The 20,651-nt window shown below is 39.6% G+C and overlaps 1 protein-coding gene across 1 annotated transcript in view; it reads right to left on the bottom strand.

Annotated features, from left to right (window-relative positions):
* Positions 1-20,651, bottom strand: part of pgap1 (post-GPI attachment to proteins inositol deacylase 1) — a 170,875-nt gene that overhangs the window by 93,112 nt on the left and 57,112 nt on the right. Inside the window, exons 17-19 of the mRNA XM_072578291.1 lie at positions 19,347-19,413; positions 14,414-14,522; positions 8,117-8,155 (exon numbers count right to left, since the gene is read on the bottom strand). Coding sequence (XP_072434392.1) covers positions 8,117-8,155; positions 14,414-14,522; positions 19,347-19,413 — 215 coding nt within the window. The remainder of the gene's footprint in view (positions 1-8,116; positions 8,156-14,413; positions 14,523-19,346; positions 19,414-20,651) is intronic.

Below are 20,651 nucleotides of genomic sequence, written 5' to 3'. Positions count from 1 at the left end.
TGGAGGAGAAGGCTTCACAAATATTCTCATCCTCCATGGTGGAAGAGTCCAATACATCAGTGCAAAAGATAAGACTGAAGCATTTGCAACAATCTTCAGCCAAAAGTGCCATGTGGATGATCCACCTTGGCCTCCTCCAATAGTTCACAGATGCCAATCTTCAGCCAATTCACTTCACTAAATGTGGAGTCAAGAAATGGTTGGAGGCAATAGATAGTGCAAAAGCCAAAAGGTCATGACAACATTCAAGCAATTGTACTGAAGACCTGTGCTCTAGAACTTGCTGTTCCCCTAGCCAAGCTCTTCTAGCATGGGTACAACATTGGCACCTACCTGACAAAGCAGAAAATTGCCTAGGCATGTCCAGGACACAAAAAGCAGAACAAATTCAACTTGACCAATTACTGTCCAATCAGTCTACTCTCGAACATCAATAAAATGGATGGAAGGTGTCATCAACAGTGCTATCAAGTCGCACCTGTTCAGCAACAACCTGCTCAGTGACATCCTGTTTGGGTTCTGCCAGAGCCATTCAGCTCCTAACTTCATTCCAGCCTTGGTTCAAACATGGACAAAAGATCTGAATTCCAAAGGTGAGATAACTGTGACAGCCCTTGACATCATGCCCGCATTTGACCAAGAGAGCAAACTTTCTGCTGGTTGGAGTCATACCTGACACTCAGGAATATGGTTATGGCAGTCATCTCAGCTTGAGGAGTTCCTCAGGGTAATGTCCTAGGGGGCTAGGTCCAACCATCTTCAGCTGCTTCATCAATGATCTTCCCTTCATCATAAGGTCAGAAATGGGGATGTCTACCAATATTCAGCACCATTTGCAACTCATCAGATACTGAAGCAGTCCAAATGCAACAAGATCTGCGCTGCCAAGTAACATTTGTGTCATACAAACATCAGGCAATGACGATCTCTAATAAAAGACACTATAACCACTGCCCTTGACATTCAATGGTGCTACCATCACTGAATCCCTCACAATCAACATCCTGGGGGTCACAATTGAACAGTAACTCAACTGGACTCACCATACAAACAGAATGGCTACAAGATCAGGTCAGAGACTAGAATATTGCTGCAGATAATTCACCTCCTGACTCCCCAAACCCTGTCCACCATCTACAAGGCACAGGTCAGGAATGTGAAGGAATACTCCCAACTTGTGTGGATGAGTGCAGTTCCAACAACACTCACATCCAGGACAAAGCAGCCCGCTTGTTTGGCATCAAAACCACAAACATCTACTCGTTCCACCACCGATGCTCAGCAGCAGCTGTGTGTATTATCTACAAAATGCACGGCAGAAATTCACCAAAGATCCGCATAGAGCACCTTCCAAACCCACAACGACTTTCATGAAGGTGGTTAAGGAAAGCAGATACTTGGGAATGTTGTCACCTGTATGTTCCCCTCCAAGCTACCCATCCTGACTTGGAAAGAAATCATGGTTCCTTCAGTGCTGTTGAGTCAAAATGCTGGAACTCCCCTCCTAAGGGTATTGCGGGTGTACCTAAAGGATATGGACTGCTGTGGTTCAAGAAGGCAGTTCACCATCACCTTCTCAAGGACATCTCAAGATAGGCAATAAATGCTGGCTAGTCAGTGATGCCCATGGTCCACAAGAGAATAAAAAAAATCTATAAGCAGTCAGAACTGTAAAACCGTTTTCTATAAAATTGAAAATTCACTGGCAGGATGTGAAATATTAACAGGAAAAAATAAAAATTTAGTCAACAGCAAAATGCAGTCCCAAGCTTAATTTTGGCTCAAATGTTTAGAACAAATGTAATTGTGGACTCTCATGTTCAATGAAAACTCAAGAAACTCCAACCTTGGAATGCTGCAGTTTATTGCCACAATATATAAAAGTCAAATTTAAAAGTCAAAAAAAATTATTGCTGCAGATAATTCACCTCCTGACTCCCTAAACCTTATCCACCATCTACAAGGCACAGGTCAGGAATGTGAAGGAATACTCCCAACTTGTGCGGATGAGTGCAGTTCCAACAACTATTGAGTGCAGTTCCAAAAAACTATTAAAAGATCATATACATTGCAAAAACAACACATTTTCAAATGAGCAATCTTACTTTCTTGAACTAAGTACAGCTAATATTATAAAGAAAACATTTAATGAACTTGAAAATTGAACATCAAAACATTTGGATCACACTATTCGAGGTCTAAGTTTGTATTTAGGAATTTCTAGGAATTATGTTACAAGCTACTTCATTGTAGATGCAGAATAAGGCATTCTCATTTGCCTGGGTATTTCAGGTAAAGAGACATCACTTTTTACCGGTATGCAAAAGGATTTTCGCAGACAAGAGCTGCAATTGCCAACTTTATAAAATCGATTTTCTAATATGCTCTGGATAATGCATGAAGAAACAGTGTATTTTTTCCTCTGGGACAAGAATGGCACCTTTGGTAATTGTAGTGGCAAACCAGATGCTGTTAAAGAGGTTTTAAGTTGCTTAGAGTTATCTTCATGTAAACTCGTATGTTTGTCCTCTTGAAACATGATACTCCGATTCCTTTCACCTGGCCATGCATGCACAGGAGAGATATGAAATTCAGAAGTCTCCTTTGATATCAGCTCTCTTGCCATTTTATACTTAGGGACTTTTGTTCTCATCAATGCCACCTCATTTTCTGCGATCACAGTGAGTTTCCACATTTCTATCTCCAGCAATTTCAAAGGTGTAAGATACCTGCAGCACTTTTCCCTTGGCATTATGCTTTCTTTGATAAATCGATTGCACTGGTAGTCCTGTTCCTGGAACAATGCTGTGTGCTTCTGTACATTTTCTTCAGAAAAGATGTGTGCCGCGTCATGCAAAGCCATCTCTTCCACAAAGTATTATCGTTCATTTATTGAGGAAAGGGAATTTTCACACTTCAAAATCTCAGCCAGTAATGAATACCACAAATGTCAGAATGAACCAGCTGCAGTCTTGGTTACGCTGTGAACTATTGTTGACAAAACCCTTTTAAATCATTAGTCCAACGTTGTGCATTTACAAACAGAAAACCAACCAATCTGGAAAAGCTATTCTGAGCCATACACTCCCACAATTTAAAACAGTAGCTAATCGCCATTGCTTACTCTTTAACTCTACACCAAGTATTAGTTTTATTTAAAGTATCGCAGGGCTAGGATCCAGTATTTCAATCACTTTCTTTTTTAAATAAACTAATTAAACTTAAGTGTGTTAAGTTACTGCCAAAAGTATTAAAAGGATGATTATATTGTAAAGTGTTAACAGTAAAAATAATTTATAAGTTCAGAACTGAAAGAAATGCAAATTAATACAACCATACAAAGTAGCAGAACTACACATTCAGAACATGAGTTTACTTCAGAAACAATGCTTCTATTTACATATTATGTGCTACAGCATTTTATGTAGCTGCTATTTTAAATACAACTAACTGTACTTCAGCTGGACAAAAACCCATTCATGAAAGATTTACACTTTAAAGAAAATACAATCAAAACATTCTTTCTACTGATCTGCTATAGATTCCAGCTCTTAAATCTAATTGTAAGTCACCATCCCAGAACTATAACAATGACTGACTATGTTATTTACAACCCAGTTTCTACTGGTTTGTTGAAGTTTTTAGTGTTGTTAGGAACAATGCTAAATTGCAAATGTGGTTTTGGCTGCTTGAGAAAAAAAATAGTAAAGCATACAGTGTTTTGTCCTAATAAATGGTTTGTCCAGATCTCAATAAACTTGGTGAACACTTTTAAACTAACCTAAGATCAATTTAAAAGCTTTACGATTGGGGATTCCTCCCTCAGTACTTGCATTTCAATGCGAAAAGAAGGCTTAAGCACATTTGTTTACACAAATGCAAAGACGACAATCCAGGCAGCATAACTGAAATTCCACTCAGATAGTAGCTGAGCAATATAAATAGAGTAAAACCTGGCAGAAACAAATCTGGAGTTGAGTCCAGGTCTAGCAGCTGCCATATAAATGCAGATATTATCATCATGAAGGTAGCCTTGATGTGGATTGAAATGACTACTTGAAATAAAAATTGTAACCTGGGATTGGCCCATCTACAAAAGAACTCTGAGCATGTTAACCATCAGAAATTTCTGGTCATTGATTAGTCAAGTTTATAATTTTAAATAATTCACAGCAATCAGGCAGAGAATAGACACTCGGCATTTACAGATTTTTCAAGAGAATAACCTTCTCTTATAAAGTGGATTTAACATAGCAAAATATACCCTTCACCCCTACTCTGGCTCTTCACAAAGGGAAAGTAGGCACAATCCAAAATATAGTATGCTTTGTAATACATTTAAACAATGTCTTTCATATTTTTAGCCCATCACCATACGTCTCACAGCCAACCTTTGAAATGTCCTTGTTATTGCAATTCAGGCAAACACAGCAGCCAATTTACAGCTTGGGGAGATGTTTGTATGTACAAGCTAGTTTAAAATGATGCTGCTGGTAAGATAAATGCTCGCCTTTTGTATGGCTATTTTCAGCTTGAACATGTTTCACGCATCAACAGTTATTGTGGAGTCAAATGTGGTTCTTTTCGTTACAAGATATTGATAGGCTTTGGAACTTTTCAGAATGGTGAAACATTTAAAATGCATTACTTGGGATAATAATAAACCACCGGGGCGGGGGGAGGGGGTGCATTTATATACTCTATGCAGGCTCATAAATTACCGATGCCACATTGTCTTGGTAAAGATCTGTGAAATTAGCAATCTTAAGAAGAACAAACTGTCATAAAAGGCACGTGATTACCATTTTTAGGATAAAATCAAGAGATAGTGGGAAGTAAGATAAGCAAGCTGACCATCACTCAGACCAAAGACAGAAAGACAGCTTCAGTCAACAGAGCAGAAAAAATGTATGTGCCCAGTCAGACAGAGGTAATGTCCTAAAAGTAGATCAACTGAAAACCATTGATTGAGTATTTATGAAAACATTTTTGTATCTGAAATGGTCTTGCAAATAATCAGGACCAGTAAACTGGCCCTCTCAACTCAGCTGATAATTGTAACTGACTTAGATCTTACAATTTAAGTGAATAAGTACATTGCCTTATAAGGGCCAGCCAGGCTCTGGAGTGTAGAAGAGGGAGGTGAAGTATTTCAGATCCTGAGAGAATCTTGGCTAGGTGGATATGGAAAAGATGTTTCCTTCTGTGGGACAATCCAGAACCAGGGGTCATAGGTTAAATAGAAGAGGTCACCCATTTAAGACAGATATGAATATCTTTTTCTCTCTTTCAGACAGTTCATGTTTTTGGAATTCCCTTCCTCAAAAGGCAGTGGATACAGAATCTTTAAATATTTTTAAAGTAAAAGTAGATAGATTCTTAAATTGCCAAGAGGATGAAAGATTATCAGGGTATAGAATAATGTATAGTTGAGGTTAAAATCAGATCAGCCATGATCATGTTAAATGGCAAAGCAGGCTCAAAGGGCCAAGTCATTTATTCTTGTTCCTTGTTTGAATGAACCTCAAAACTTTCCACTTAAGTCAGGATCAAACTGTCAACTGGTCTGACTAATATCCTGCAACACTGTTGCTAGACTTCTCCATTTTTATAACCCCCACCCCCTGCGCTTATTTGAAGCTAACGCAGTCAATGTATTAAATAATTCACAGGATGCAAGATACTTTGAGAACCAATACAATGTTATTGCAAACCTTCATTAAGTAAAGCTGCTCAGTACTAAATTATCCAATTGATAGTGTTCATTCCAATTTCAGCAAATATAGCTTTCCCACATATATTAGCTCCAGCACCTCTTGCAGCCTTAAGCTACAGACACATTCATTTTCAAGAAATTCATTATCTTGATGTCTTCAAATTTTCCTGCTTCTCAGCTGAGTATTCCATTGCTGAAAGACTTAAATCTGCTCTTTCTCATTTGTAGTTATTCTCTCCCCTTTGCAGCCCCTCTCCATGCTTTGGAGCTCTTCTTTCTCCCATTAATAGTCTGTCTTTTCCTCTACTTCCAGGTTTGTCTCCCAATGACCCCTAGGCTCAGCCCCCTTCCCAAGCAAGACCATCTCCGACCAATCCCTGCTAACTCTGACTGCTTGTCACTCCAGGCTCTGGCTTCACCACTCACATTTCCTGCCCTTACAATAGTCTGCCCCCAAACCCACATGGTCTCTCACCAGATGTTCTAATCTTGGCAGCCCTGCTTGCTTCCATGGCTACACTGGCATCATTCCCACATTTTCCTCTGCGACATCAATGACTGCATCGACATTGCCTCATGCTCCCATGAGGAGTTTGAACAGTTCATCCACTACATCAAAACCTTCGACCCAGACCTCAGATTCAGCTAGACCATCTCTGACACCTCCCTCCCCTTACTGGCCTTGTCCGTCTCTGACATCTATTCCAAATTCATCGACTCAGACAGATACCTTGACTATATCTCGTCTCACACCTCCTGTAAAGATATGATCCCTTACTCCTAATTCCTCTGCCTCCATTGTATTTGCTCCCACAATGAGCAATTCCACTCCAGGACATCCCAGATGTTGTCCTACTTCAAGGACCATAACTTCCCTCTCCTGTGATCAACAATACCCTCATTTGCATCTCCTCCATTTCCCACACCTCTGCTCTCGAACCCCACCTCCCCTAATCACAAAGATAGAATCCCCCAGTCCTCACCTTCCACCGCACTAATCGTGAAATCCACTGCATCATTCTCCGCCACCTACAGACAGACCCCACCACCAAAAATATATTTCCCATCCCACTTCTATCAGTGTTCTGTAGGGACCATTATCTCTCTTACTCCTTTGTTAGGTCCACACTCCCCACTAACCCCTCTCCACACCTGGCACCTTCCTTTGCTGCCGTAAGAGGTGCAAACTTACACCCACACCTCTTTCCCCACCTCCATCCAGGGCTCCAAAGGATCATTCCAATTGCACCAGTTGCTCTCAATGTGATCTCTTCTACATCGGGGAGACCGAGTGTAAATTCATGGAAGGATTCAGGGAATATCTCTGGTCTATATGCACCAACCAACCCCACCTTCCTATGGCCATCTATTTCAACTCCCTGATAATATTCCCATTCTGAGCCTCCTTCATTGCCTAAATAAGGCCACCCACAAACTGAAGGAAGAACACCTCATTTTCCACCTCAGGAGCCTACAACCACACACCCTCAACATTGAATTCACCAGCTTCCAAATCTCTATTCCCCCACCCCCATCCAAGATCCAACCCTCCGACTCGGCATAACCCTCTTAACCTGACCCAGATGTCCATCTTCCTTCCCAGGTATCCATTCCACACTTCCCACTGACCTATGACAATCACCTCCTACCTTTGCCCACCTATCAGCATCCCACCTAGCTTTGTCAAAACCTCCACTTACACCATCAGTTTCAAGGTCTATCAAAGATTTGCTAATGAGTTACTAGTTCTGAACATATTGCATATTGGGAAAATGAATGTGCAAGATTTTACGTGGGGTCATGTGGGCAATGAAAATGGTATCTTGGCATGCAAGGAACATGGGAGCAGTGGAAAGAGTCTGCAGAAATGAGAGTGCTTGAGGCATACCTAGGGCCTGAATTCCTGACAGTCATGATTACAACTTACTAATTTTCTAGTCAACAGGAGCAGGGCTTTTACCTTGTTATTTATACAGCTAATAGCCTGTGCTACCATCTCAGGCCTACTGGAGACAGCTAGCCAAATCCCAACCTGCTGTTGCCATCCTAGAATGAAAGTTTAGCCAGTGGGAGCCTCCTTATCAGAGATGGGTTTGTGGAGTTAGCAACTTTGCTGTACATGTTTCTCACTCTTCCATGAAAATCCAGTCCTTGATAGCTGCCTGCACAGGTCTATAGGATTTATTCGCACGAAATTTACGTCCAGCAGGATTAAATATAACTGACTAGCCATTCAACAAACTCTGCAGCAATATTATTCAGGACAAGTGTGGAGGAAAATGATAGAGAAGCTGAGATTTTTCACAAATGTTGAACATTAAAGATTCCTAATTATTCAAGTGGTGTTTGCAATGCCCTAAAGAAACAGACAAAATGTAAATTAAAACAGATTCACTTTACCTGCCCAAGTACTTCAAGGAAAGAAGTCCTGATGGTTATCTGAAACAAAGCATACAAAATTCTGATTTTAGATAGAATCATCGAATCCCTACTGTGCAGAAAGAGGCTATTCAGCCCATCGAGTCCACTCAAACCCTCTGAAGAGCATCCCATCCAGACCCAGACCGTCATCGTATCCCTTAAACTCACATCTACCATGGCCAATCCACCTAACCTGCACATCTTTGGGCTGTGGGAGGAAACTGGAGTACCTGGAAGAAACCCACAGAGACATGGGGAGAATGTGCAAATGCCACACAAAGAGTCGCCTGAGACCGGAATCGAACCTGGGTCCCTGGTGCTGTGAGGTAGCCGTGCTAACAACTGAGTCACTATGCTGGCCCTGTTGTAGAAATGAAAAAGAATTTCTGACATAACAAGACATAAAGTAATGTCACTATTTTTAAAATGATTTAGTACCTGTAGAAATTACTTTTATTCAAAATGTTCATGGTTTTATTCATACTTTAAGCACGGAGTAGGTCTCTCAGTTGCTGTTTAATGTTAATATTTAATGGGATTCAGCTATCAGTCAACACACATTCATTTCCAAAGAATGTCGTGCAGCTGTGTTCGTAGTTATTATAATTTAACAGAATTCTTGAACCACAGACTGCAGTGAAAACTGGAAAACTCTATCTAAATATCTATCTTACTAATTAGGATTCTTCTAAAAAGAACTTAAAAGATGAACGATTGACGACAACGTTTCCTCTTTATCCATCTCTGAAATAATTATGTTTATCTGTAACACTATTCAGCAGACTGGCTTAAAATAACTACTTATTGTCCAAAGTAATTTAAAGCGCGTGGGATAGGGATATTTACTGACATGGATTAAGGACTGATTAACAGAAAGAAAACAGACAGCAGGGATAACCAGGTCATTCTCAGAGTGGTAGGCTATGACTACTGGAGAACTTCAAGGATCAATGCTTGAGGCCCAATCTATCAAGAATGCTTTGGCTTTGGGATCAAACATAATATTTCCAAATTTGCAGTTAACGTAAAACTAGGTGAGAATGTATATTGTAAGGGGTTTCAAGGGGATTTGGACAGTTCCAATAAGTGGGCAAGAACATGGCTTATAAAATTTAAAGTTGTTAATTGTGAGGAGGAATTGAAGGTGTACTGTATTTCTTCAATTATGAGAAACTGGCAAGTCTCAGATGCAAAGGGATTCATGTCCCTGCTTTTAAGTCACTAAGAGAAAGCATTCGGGTGCAAGAGTTAGGAAGACAAATGGAATGTTTGTCTTCATCACATGAGGATTTAAGTATGAAGTGAAGATGACTTGCTTCAATTGTATACAACTTTAGTGAGAACACACCTGGAGTATTATGTGCAGGTTTACTCCCCTGACCCAAGAAAGGATTTACATACCAGAGAAGGATTGGCATGGAGGTTGAGCAGATTAATTACTGGGATGATTGGAATTCCCATGAGGAAACTGAGCCTGTATCCTTCAGAGTTTAGAAAAATTAAAGGTGATCTAATTGAAACTTTAAAAAATCTTAAAGGGCTAGAGAACGTAGATGCAGAAAAGATATGTCCCCAGGCTTGGCGGGTGTAGAACCAGGGGACACAGTCTCAGAATAAGAGACATACCATTTATGAGGTGAGATGAGGAGGAATTTTTTTCACTCAGAGGAAATGGAATCCTTAGAACTCATTACTCCAGGAGGTTTGAAAGCTCAAAGCTTAACAGAGAAGATTAGATTCCGAGATACTAATGACATCAAGGGACATGGGGATAGCATGGGAAAATAGCAATGCAGTAGACAATCAGCCATGATCTATCTGATTAGCTGAGCAGGCTGAAGAGACTGAATAACGCTACTTCACTCCTATGTTACTCACTCACATGAAGTTCTGTGGACCAATCCAAGAAGACATAATTTTAGGAAAGACAAAAATGTATGTTTTGTACATTTAAAATGACTATAATAAGAGCCTTTATTAAATGCTGTATATTTCAGTTAATAAAAGGAGCACAACTGAACAGTCTTTCAAAATAATTTGTTTAGTCATTTGATTCTGCTAGAATTATTTAATTAAAGCCCTGAAGGGCTTTATCAATTTCCACAAGATCTTGCTTTTAAGAAAGAACTGATGTAGAGCATAAACAGCAATTATGTTATGGTCATCTACACAATGTACAAATTCATGACCAGTAAAATCATTAGCTTCACTCCAATAAAGGTTTTAACAAGAAAATGAGAAACACCACTGCTGAAAAAATTTTAATGGATAGGGGTAATGTTGATTCCAACAGAAATGCTCAGCAAAATACAATGAAGGCAAGTGCACACTGCAAAGGTTTCACCATCTGTGAACATAATCTCGAGTTGCTCAATTATAACCTAATGCCGTAATAGCTCTCATTAAACCATTAACTAATTGCAGCAGAACTAAATGAACTGAAATATCAACTCCTATCCTCTCCCTTTCAATTCCTGCGTGTTTGGTATAAATAGAAATATGCATTATTTGCTGAAGTCCCTAATCTTCAGTAATTAATTTAATTGTCATTGCAGTACAAAAGATTTGCATTCATCTTCCTTAAAACTCCATCTTAATAAATCCTTTGGATCTGACAAGTAGATTCAATAGGCAAAACTAATCTAGGAACCCACCCCCCCTCCATTTGTCAAAGTGGGTATATACTTTTGCCAGAGGTGAAGCAACAGTTTAGATTTTGAGTTCAAATATTTCCTCTCGTCTGACTGGATTTAAAACTATTTTATAGGATATTCAGCAAAATACCAATATTGGATATTTCTGTTTGGATAATACCAAAAATTTCAAACATAGGGTAAAGTTAATGTAATGTTTTAGTATGCCTTCATACAGCATCGTTTGATTCAACAAATATTTTGAATCTTATGGAATAGATTTTTCTCATCAGAAAAAGTGAGATAATTTCTTTAACGTCCAATACTCATTCCCTTTCAAAGTAGCTCAATAATCTACAACACCAGATGAAGATGCCAAAGTGGGGATATCTTTTGCTAACACTCAACATTATCTGACTGATGTAACGAGAAATTGAAATGAGGAGGAAACAATTGATTTCAGTTGCACAAATAGAATGTCAGAAGTATGAGACAGTGATATCCATGGAAAACTGACTAAAAAGTGATGAAAAATGGGTTTCTAATTCAAAAGGGAGGAAGTACTGAGGGTGGCAGAGCAGAGAATTAACTCTGGGTGGGGGACCTTAAAATGGATTTATGAAAGGAAACTCATACTTGATACATCTACTGGAATTGAGAAATGTAACCAGTAGAAATGATGAAAGTAAATCAGTCGATATGGTTTATTTTAGAAAACTTTCAACACAATCCCGCATAAGAGATTAACATGTAAAATTAAAGCACATGGGATTGGGGGTAATATATTGAAACAGATAGAAAACTAGTAGGCAGACAGGAAACAATGAGTTGGAATAAATCAGTCTTTTTCCAAATGGCAGTCTATGACCAGTGAGGTACCCTTTAGAGCCATACAGTGTACATCTGTGATTAGAATCCTTAGTGTGGAAACAGGCCCTTCGGCCCAACAAATCCACACCGACCCTCCGAACAGTATCCCACCCAAACACATTCCCAATTCATCTTTTTTTACCCTGAACAATTCACCTAATCTACACAGGCCTGAAACTATAGGCAATTTAATTTGGCCATTTCACCTCACCTGCACATCTTTGGATTGTGGGAGGAAACTGGAGCACCCGGAGGAAACCCACGCAGACATGGGGAGAACGTGCAAACTCCACACAGACAGTTGCCCGAGGCTGGAATCAAACCCGGATCCCTGGTGCTGTGAGGCAGCAGTGCTAACCACTGAGCCAATGTGCCACCATAATGACATCACATTGAAACTGAAATTCATTTCTAAGTAAACACTTGAACAACAGGTTAAGCAAGCTGTTTCATCCTGCAAAATGCAGTGACTGCATAAGTGGTATTTTCCAGGAAGAAAATGTTGCCATCAGTTCAAAAGGACATTTGGCCTGTCACACAATTGAGCAATGTTGCATATGAATTTCAGCACTGCTGTAATGCCAGGTATGCTTCAGCAATTGGCTGATGGAATTAAATGGCATCATGACTTTTTGGTACTTTGTAGTAAGCATGATACAGACTGTACTCAAGCAGCCTGCACTCATAAAACGTAAAACAAATCATCCATTGTTAGATACGATTTGGTGATGGGGCACTTACAGAATAAACTACCCTAGTAAGAAGCATAACAACCAAATTAAAGTTGCTAGAAGTGACATACATTCTTATGTAGGGACCCATTCTCTGCAAACAAAGGAATGTGTTCAAGACTTTGAGTCAGAGCCATCTTTACTTCCCACTGCCTTGGGAAAGCAACCAACATAATCATACATCCCTCCCACCCTGGTTATAATTTCATCCCTCCTCTTCCATCGGGCAGAACATATAAAAGTTTGTATACATGTATGAATAGTTTCAAGAACAGCTTCTTTCCCATTATTATTAGACTTCCGAATGGACTTCTCAAATTTTAATGCGGATCTCACTCTCTGTGCAACTTCTCTCTGCAGCTGTAACATTGTATTTTTCACTTTGTTCTATTACTCTACTGCACTTTGTATGGTATGATCTGCATGAAAAACAAAACTGTTCACTGTTCCTAGGTATATGTGACAATAATAAATTGAATCAAATCAAATCATAGAGGTATACAGCACAGAAACAGACACTCCGGTCCAACTTGTCCATGCTGACCTAAACTGATCTAGTCATATTTGCCACAACTCACCAGAACGAAGGACCCGATACCCAGCATGAGCAAAACCAATGTAGTGTACAAAATCCCATGCAAGGACTGCACAAAACACTACATAGCACAAACAGGAAGACAGCTAATGATCCGTATCCATGAACACCAACTAGCCACGAAACGGCACGACCAGCTATCCTTAGTAGCCACACACGCAGATGATAAGCAACATGAGTTCGACTGGGATAACACTACTATTATAGGACAAGCCAAACAGAGAACAGCCAGGGAATTCCTAGAGGCATGGCAGTCATCCACAGATTCAATCAATAAGCACATCGACCTGGACCCAATATACCGACCACTGCAGCGGACAGCTGGAACTGACAACCGGAAGCAGCAGAGACAAACCACTATAAATGCCGGAGGCTCTTCACAGGAGCGCTTCACAGGAGGCTCCCAAGCACTGAGGATGTCACCTAGACAGGGGGCGAAACGTCTGTAACACAAATTCCCAGCTCAGCGAACAGAACCACAACAACGAGCACCTGAGCTACAAACCTTCTCACAAACCTTGAAAACATCAGTAAGATCAGCCCTCAGTCTGATGCTCCAGGGAAAAATGCCACAGCCTAATTAGCCTCTCCCCATAGCTCAAACACACCAATCCCGGGAACATCCTTATAAATCTTTTCTGAACTCTTTCAAGTTTAATGACATCTTTCCTGTAGCAGGGAGACAAGAATTGAACGCATTATTCTAGAAGTGACCTCATCAATTTCTTGTACAGCCGCAACATGACAGCTTAACTCCTACACTCAATGCACTGACCAATGAAGGCAAGCAATGGGAAGATTATTGAATTGCCTGGGAGCCTGAACAGCCTACAAGCCCATATTGTTTTCTCCATGACAAAGCCCCAGCCAATAACATTCAACCTGCCAACCAATTATAACCTTTTTTTGTAGTATGAATTCTTATAATAGTTTGAAATTTAGCATTTCTGAATTTAAGCTGATGAGTGGAAGGTGAAAAGCCTCAATTTTTAGCAACATTTTTAATTACTAAAAATCTGTTTGACCTGAAGTTGTTGTATGTTCAGATTGTGTTCTTGGGAATCTTAGGAAATATGTTTAACTTGGAGACATAAATCTTAAAATTTGAAATCAACAAGGAAAATTTAATGCACCGGAGATGAAAGCACATGCTTGAGATTCATAGATAAGTTATTGGTCCCATACACAAGAACTCATATAACCATGCTCACGGTCAACATTGACTCATTTATGCAGCCTCTTTAATCTGCTGGAGCTCAGAGTCGAGGGTGTAGTGCTGGATCAGGATTCCTGTTGAAGGGTTTATGCCCGAAACGCTGATTCTCCTGCTCCTCGGATGCTGCCTGACATACTGTGCTTCTCTAGCACTCACTCTCAACTCTGATACAAATTATCGTGCTAGATGGGCAAAATTATTTACAGAAGAGTAAACAAGACTGTGATCTACCTCATATTGACAACTTCTAGCCGTGTGAAGTTGCAACTCTGGTACAGAGCTATCATTTTCAGGTCTTGCACTGTGAAGTTTAGCAAAGATCACAGTAGAAGAAGGCACACTGAAATTAAAATATCAGAATATTAGAATTCAATACAGCAAACCAATTTAACTAAAATAAATTCTGCAGCAACTTTATCTATTGCTAAGAACCAATACTTTGCCTCAGACACTATTCCATTAGTAACTTTCAAATCACTGGAGACATAACAGCATCTTGTCAATATTAGAGCTTCCTACACAGTAAATATGGATCTGTGTGCTCTTTGAAACAGAAACAGAATCTGATGAGGCACATTTTAAAAAGTATGAATCCACAGATAATAGAAATCTGAAATATGAACAGATAATTCTGAAAACACTCAGCAAGTCTAGTTGCACCTCTGAAAGCAATATTAACAGGCAGGAATTGGAACAAAAGTAGGAAAGAATAAATTGAATAGACTAGTCAATATGTTCCTGATTCCGAATGGTGTTGCTGGAAGAGACTGGGCTTGGCTGTGGTTATCTGCCTAGCAACAGCGGGTAGCCAAATAGGTCCATTATTTGGCCAATTAGAGGAAAGATGCCAACCCTACTGCAACGTTCCTGTAGAGGCCAAAGCCGAGAAATGAGCTTAATGCAGCCTTCCAGGAAATATCTTATTTCCATCATACCAATACTCCACTGGGATGTAAGCAAACGGAACCCCTCTCCACAGCAGTGGCCTGATAGCTGAGGTCATGAGAAGTTCTTCATTTTTTAACAATATGGTTAAGAATATTTCCATTTTATACATGGCAAAAGGTCTTCTGATTGGGCCTCCCACTTTACTGGGCCAAATGCAGTCCTTAATTGAATTTGGCTGCAAGAGACAGATCTTAATTGGTTATGTGTGGGAAGAGCACAAAGGACATGTGGGAAGAGTGCAAGGAACCTCCTGCTGTAGCAGCTTCTAGGTTCCAGACCCAGAACTGAGCCTCATATTGGGATTATGATCCAATAGGAAAATTCATTGCACGGTTTCTGGTCGATCACTTTTTATCCAAATTATAAAGCTCCTTTTAAAGTGATGAAGTATTGCTTTATGTATACAAGGGAAAGAAATTTTTTAAACCAGTATTGTGTCATATCCCATGTGTAAGGAACTGATGCCACATAATACTAAATTGAGTTAAAGTTGCAATGATGAGTTATGAGTTTGGATCTCACTTACTCAGCTGTTATTTGTTGCCCATCCCTAACTGAGCAAGCACAAATCAACCATGTTGCTGTTAGACAGGAATTGTATATTGGTCAGACCAGAATTCACTAATCATAATCTAGTTCAGTTGTCAGGTTTCTAGTGTCATGCAAGCTGCCATCCATTATCTTTTTTCTGCCTGTTCTCAGTGGCTGCTTGTAAATGAGTATGTATGAAACACTGAAAGCAGGGCCAGCCTTTGGAAGAACAGCAGTGTGACTGCTCTATAAGTTTTACTGGGGAGTCTAGTTATTTTGTTTAGCATTACATAGTCATTGTTTGGACTACACCTTAGTTGTAGCCTAGACGATCTTGATGATCCATTTATGTTGAGAGCTGAGAGGGGCCTTGGGCAGTTCCTAAATGGCTAAAAAGGATCCTGTCACTATGGGACATCAAATAAGGGTCAACAAGCCATGATGAGGGGTTGTTCCTGGTGAACATTCTCTCAGGTCTGCAGTTGTTACTTTTCAGCACGTTGGATTAAACAATGGATTATCAGCATTCTCATCATGCTAGCCATCAGTACCCAGCCGACACTGAGGAAGCCAATGATTCTCCAAATTCATTAAGTCTGCAACTGAAAAATTCTATTATCACCAAACCATAAACAAGGGAAATTAATGAAACTGGGGATGCTACTTTATGAATATGGTTTGCTTTAAATGGTAGTTGGCAGTTTTCTCAAAACAGTTGAGGTGTGTGAGCAACAGAGAGTGCTGAATGACTGCCACCGAAGGTTGCCAAGTATAATTTTGGCAAAATGGATGATGCAGCACCAATTCAATGCATCCAACCTTCATCTTAACAACTCTGTTGAAATGAGCGATTGACAGGAACGGGATACCACTGAGTCAAAAAGGTAAGATTACAGCAAGTCAAATGTGAGCAAAGGGCATATTAAATGACAGACACTGTTGAAATAGCAGGCGACTGAACATAGCAAAGCAAGAGTTAGAGTGCAGAAATTACTGCAGACAGATATACTGATTCAATTCTATTTTGACTTCTGATTCTGACCTCCCCAAATCTCAAAATGTACAAATTTAGAAAAAAGTACTTCTGAAGAGTTTTTAAAAAATAAACAGGAGCAGATGGTCAGGATATACTGTTTCAGATAACAGAGTAGCACCAGTCTTTGAGAGTGTGTACAGCAGAATCTGCTTTGCCAATAGTTAGTTTGTAAAACCCTTTCGTAGCTCTTATCCTGATGTTGCTGATGGTTTAAAAACTAAAATATATTGTCAATAGATTGTGCTTCTGCTTTGTTAAATCATACGTGTTTTAGATCATGTGGGGATTATGATGATCTGATCGCTACAAGTTTAATGAGCATCGAAATCATACTGAACAAAACTGCTTTAAATATGATTCAGATGCATGTCAATGTGGGGTGTCTTCAAATAAACAATCTTAGCAAAAACAAAAACAGATGAAATTGGTTCACCAATCTCTCTCAAACACAAACAGCAGTCTAGGAACTGTTTGAAAGCTTAGCAAACTTGACTTCCCACACTTTCAGTCCCAATTAGGTCCAAGTGATTCGCCCATACATTCCATTTTACAGGCTGTCAAGATCGATAAATGCCAAATTCCTGCTGCATCAGTCATCATCATTAACTCAAAACAACTGCTCTCCACCTTCTTAGTTGGCAAAAAAAAATCTATAGATATGCCATGTAAGTACTTTACACCCCTTCATTCTGCAACACTGTCAATAAAATCAAGTTGAAATGTTTAGAAGGTCAGTGACAGAAAATCATACACTAATTGTGAGCTTTTGTTCCACCTTGTTATATAATGGTCACTTGGATATTTTTAGAAAGTGATCAAATGCAATTGCATCATTACATGTATATTGCTTGATTATTTTAAAATCAGTAATGCCCACAAGAAATGATATTATCACACAGAAGACTTAATATTTAGTTTTGTACCTTATGAGAAAAATTCAGATTTTAGCATGCTCATGGTATCTTGATCAGATGGGCCAATGGGCCGAGCAGATAGAATTTAACTTAGATAAATGTGAGGTGCTGCATTTGGGGAAAGCAAATCTTAGCAGGACTTATACACTTACTGGTAAGCTCCTGGGGAGTGTTGCTGAACAAAGAAACCTTGGAGTGCAGGTTCATAGTTCCTTGAAAATGGAGTCACAGGTAGATAGGATAGTGAAGAAGTTGTTTGGTATGCTTTCTTTTATTGGTCAGTGCATTGAGTAAGGGGAGGAGTTGGGAGGCCATGTTGCAGCTGTACAGGTCAATAGTTTGGCCACTTTTGGAATACTGTGTGAAATTCTGGTCTCGCTACTATAGGAAGGATGTTGTGAAATGTGAAAGGGTTCAGAAAAAATTGACAAGGATGTTGCCAGGGTTGGAGGGCTTGAGCTAAGGAAGAGGATGAATAGGCTGGGACTATTTTCCCAGAATTTCAGAGGCCGAGAGGTGACCTTATAGAGGTTTATACAATCATAAGGACATGGGTAGGGTAAATAGACTAAGTCTTTTCCCTGGGGTGGGGAGTCCAAAACTCGAAGTCATACATTTAAGGTGAGAGGAGAAAGATTTAAAACAGACCTAAGGGGCAACTTTTCATGCAGGGGGTGATGCATATAAGGAATGAGCTGCCAGAGGAAGTGGTGAAGGCTGGTACAATTACAACATTTAAAAGGCATTTGGTTGGTTAAATGAATAGGAAGGGTTTAAAAGAGATTTGGGCCAAATGCTGTCAAATGGGACTACGTTCATTGAGAATATCTGGTCGGCATGAATAAGTTGGACCAAAGGATCTCTTTCCATGCTGTATATCTCTATGATTCTATATCTAAAATGCTGTATTAATCTACTTAATGTTACACTTCGATGTGTGTAAAGTATCTGACATTGATTATTAGTTATATGTGTTCAGAAACTTATTAATCAGTGCAAGCCAAATCTCACCAATGACTTGTCCATGCTGAACTTGAGATTGTTGACACGCGGTCATTCCTACTATTAACTGACACCAATTCTGACTTTCCTACCCCAGCATTCACACTCTGTCTTGTCAAATCCTTCAACTCCTCCTCTAGACTTCACTGTTTTATCATTTCTTCCTCTCAAAACTATCAAGGTCATGGCCTTCCCAATTAAGGCCCTTAGATTTTCTTTCTTATTTGTACACTTTGTAGTTAACTCTGGGAACACCGTTCTGGCTTGGCTGGAACTCCGAAATAAATGCATTTGCATCAGTAAGACATCCATTCTGTCTAAGGGAGAGGTTTAACAAAACTCAGATACTCATCCCTTTGTCTTTTGCTGAGACTCTGCTCTTTCACCTAAACCAGATCTCAGATTCTTGCCCTTTTTAATTCTGATGCCCTGGCACTCATTGATTTGTCCCAAAGTGAGCCCCTGCTTAAATCTGCTTTCCCTCCCACCCTGAACTCTATTTCCTCTTTTGCATGCAGACAGAGGTATTAAGACAATTTCTCCCACAGTCAGAAGGTCAGAGTCCACTTGGTTCCAATTCTCCTTGGATAGGAAGGGACAAAAATAGTACAAAAAGTAACAGAGAAAAAGGAGAAGGAATGAAAGTAAAACCAGATTGTCATAAATATTACATATGAAAACATGAAGATTAAACTTTAAGATAGTCAAGTCTATCAAGTTATAAAATACTGGCCTTGTTGTCACAACAAAATCTTCATGTGACCATGGTACATGAAACCTGTACACATCCTCTGTCTTCCCTGTCAAATTAAAAAAGAGACTTATGTAACTAACACATTAAGGAAGCATTTACATTGACCTTGAACATTAACAATAACCAGTTTGAAGATGTTACTTGGTAAAATAACACCTTAAAAATAGTGAAAACTATTCAAAGTTGAAAAAATTAAATCTCTTCAGGACTTTTTAATCAGCTGTCCCTCAAGTCATTAAAATTAACATCATTACATAGGAGTGGTGGTATTAAAACTTAGAATTGAATGCTGAGTACTCAAATATCCAATGATTTTCTGAAGTCCCTCATGAACAACCACAGCTCTACCGTAGTGTTTTTGTTTCCTTCCCACTTTTAGAAGACTTACCTTATGGTATTGTCATTTTGCTCAGGGATCAAACTTTGCTACCAAATTACAGTAAGTATGGAAGAAAGTGGCCTATCTTGTGTTAACTTATTAAAAAAAAGTTTTTTGATACCTCAGCATGGAAGTAGTTGTGAAAACAAAGAGATCTACTTTTGGAAGATCATGGATTTTCAACAAGGTGCCATTTCAGCTGCAGCTAAACACCTTTTTCCAGAAATGGGAGTGGGTTGAGGGAGGTGCTGTGAAACACATATCTACATTGCAAGTTTCATAGTTCTAGGCTCAGGATGGGGCCAGGACCATGCAGCCACCAAACTGGCATCTATCAAATTTTAAATGCTTTCAGTTTTCCGTGACTTCCTCCGACAACGTGCTGCCATTGAAAACTTTTTTTAAAAAAGCAGCTGTAAAAAAATTATGTGTTGAATGCTTCACCAGGAAAAATGGCAGCCTGCACTTCGCCCACATCTAATCAAGAGTTGTGAAAAGGACTTAATCAATAAAATATTGCATTCACTCTGGCTGCACTGAAACGTTGGCCAAAAATTATGTAAACTGATTAATTGCTGCAATCAAAAGCTAATTGATTGGTATGAATGAATAAGTGCACTAAAATTAGGTAGATGCAGAAGTAGGGCGTTGATTAGTTTATGGATTTTGGATGAGTGGTGCTGGAAGAGCACAGCAGTTCAGGCAGCAGCCGAGGAGCAGCAAAATTGACATTTCGGGCAAAAGCCCTTCATCAGAAATAAAGGCAGAGAGCCTGAAACGTGGAGAGATAAACTAGAGGAGGGTGAGGGTGGGGAGAAAGTAGCATGGAGTACAATAGGTGAGTGGGGGAGGGGATGAAGGTGATAGGTCAGGAAGGAGGGTGGAGTGGATAGATGGAAAAGAAG

Source organism: Chiloscyllium punctatum, chromosome 10, assembly GCF_047496795.1.
Source record: "Chiloscyllium punctatum isolate Juve2018m chromosome 10, sChiPun1.3, whole genome shotgun sequence".
Lineage (NCBI taxonomy): Eukaryota > Metazoa > Chordata > Chondrichthyes > Orectolobiformes > Hemiscylliidae > Chiloscyllium > Chiloscyllium punctatum.
The sequence above is the reverse complement of the archived record's forward strand: the minus strand, read 5'-3'. Positions and strand labels throughout refer to the sequence as shown.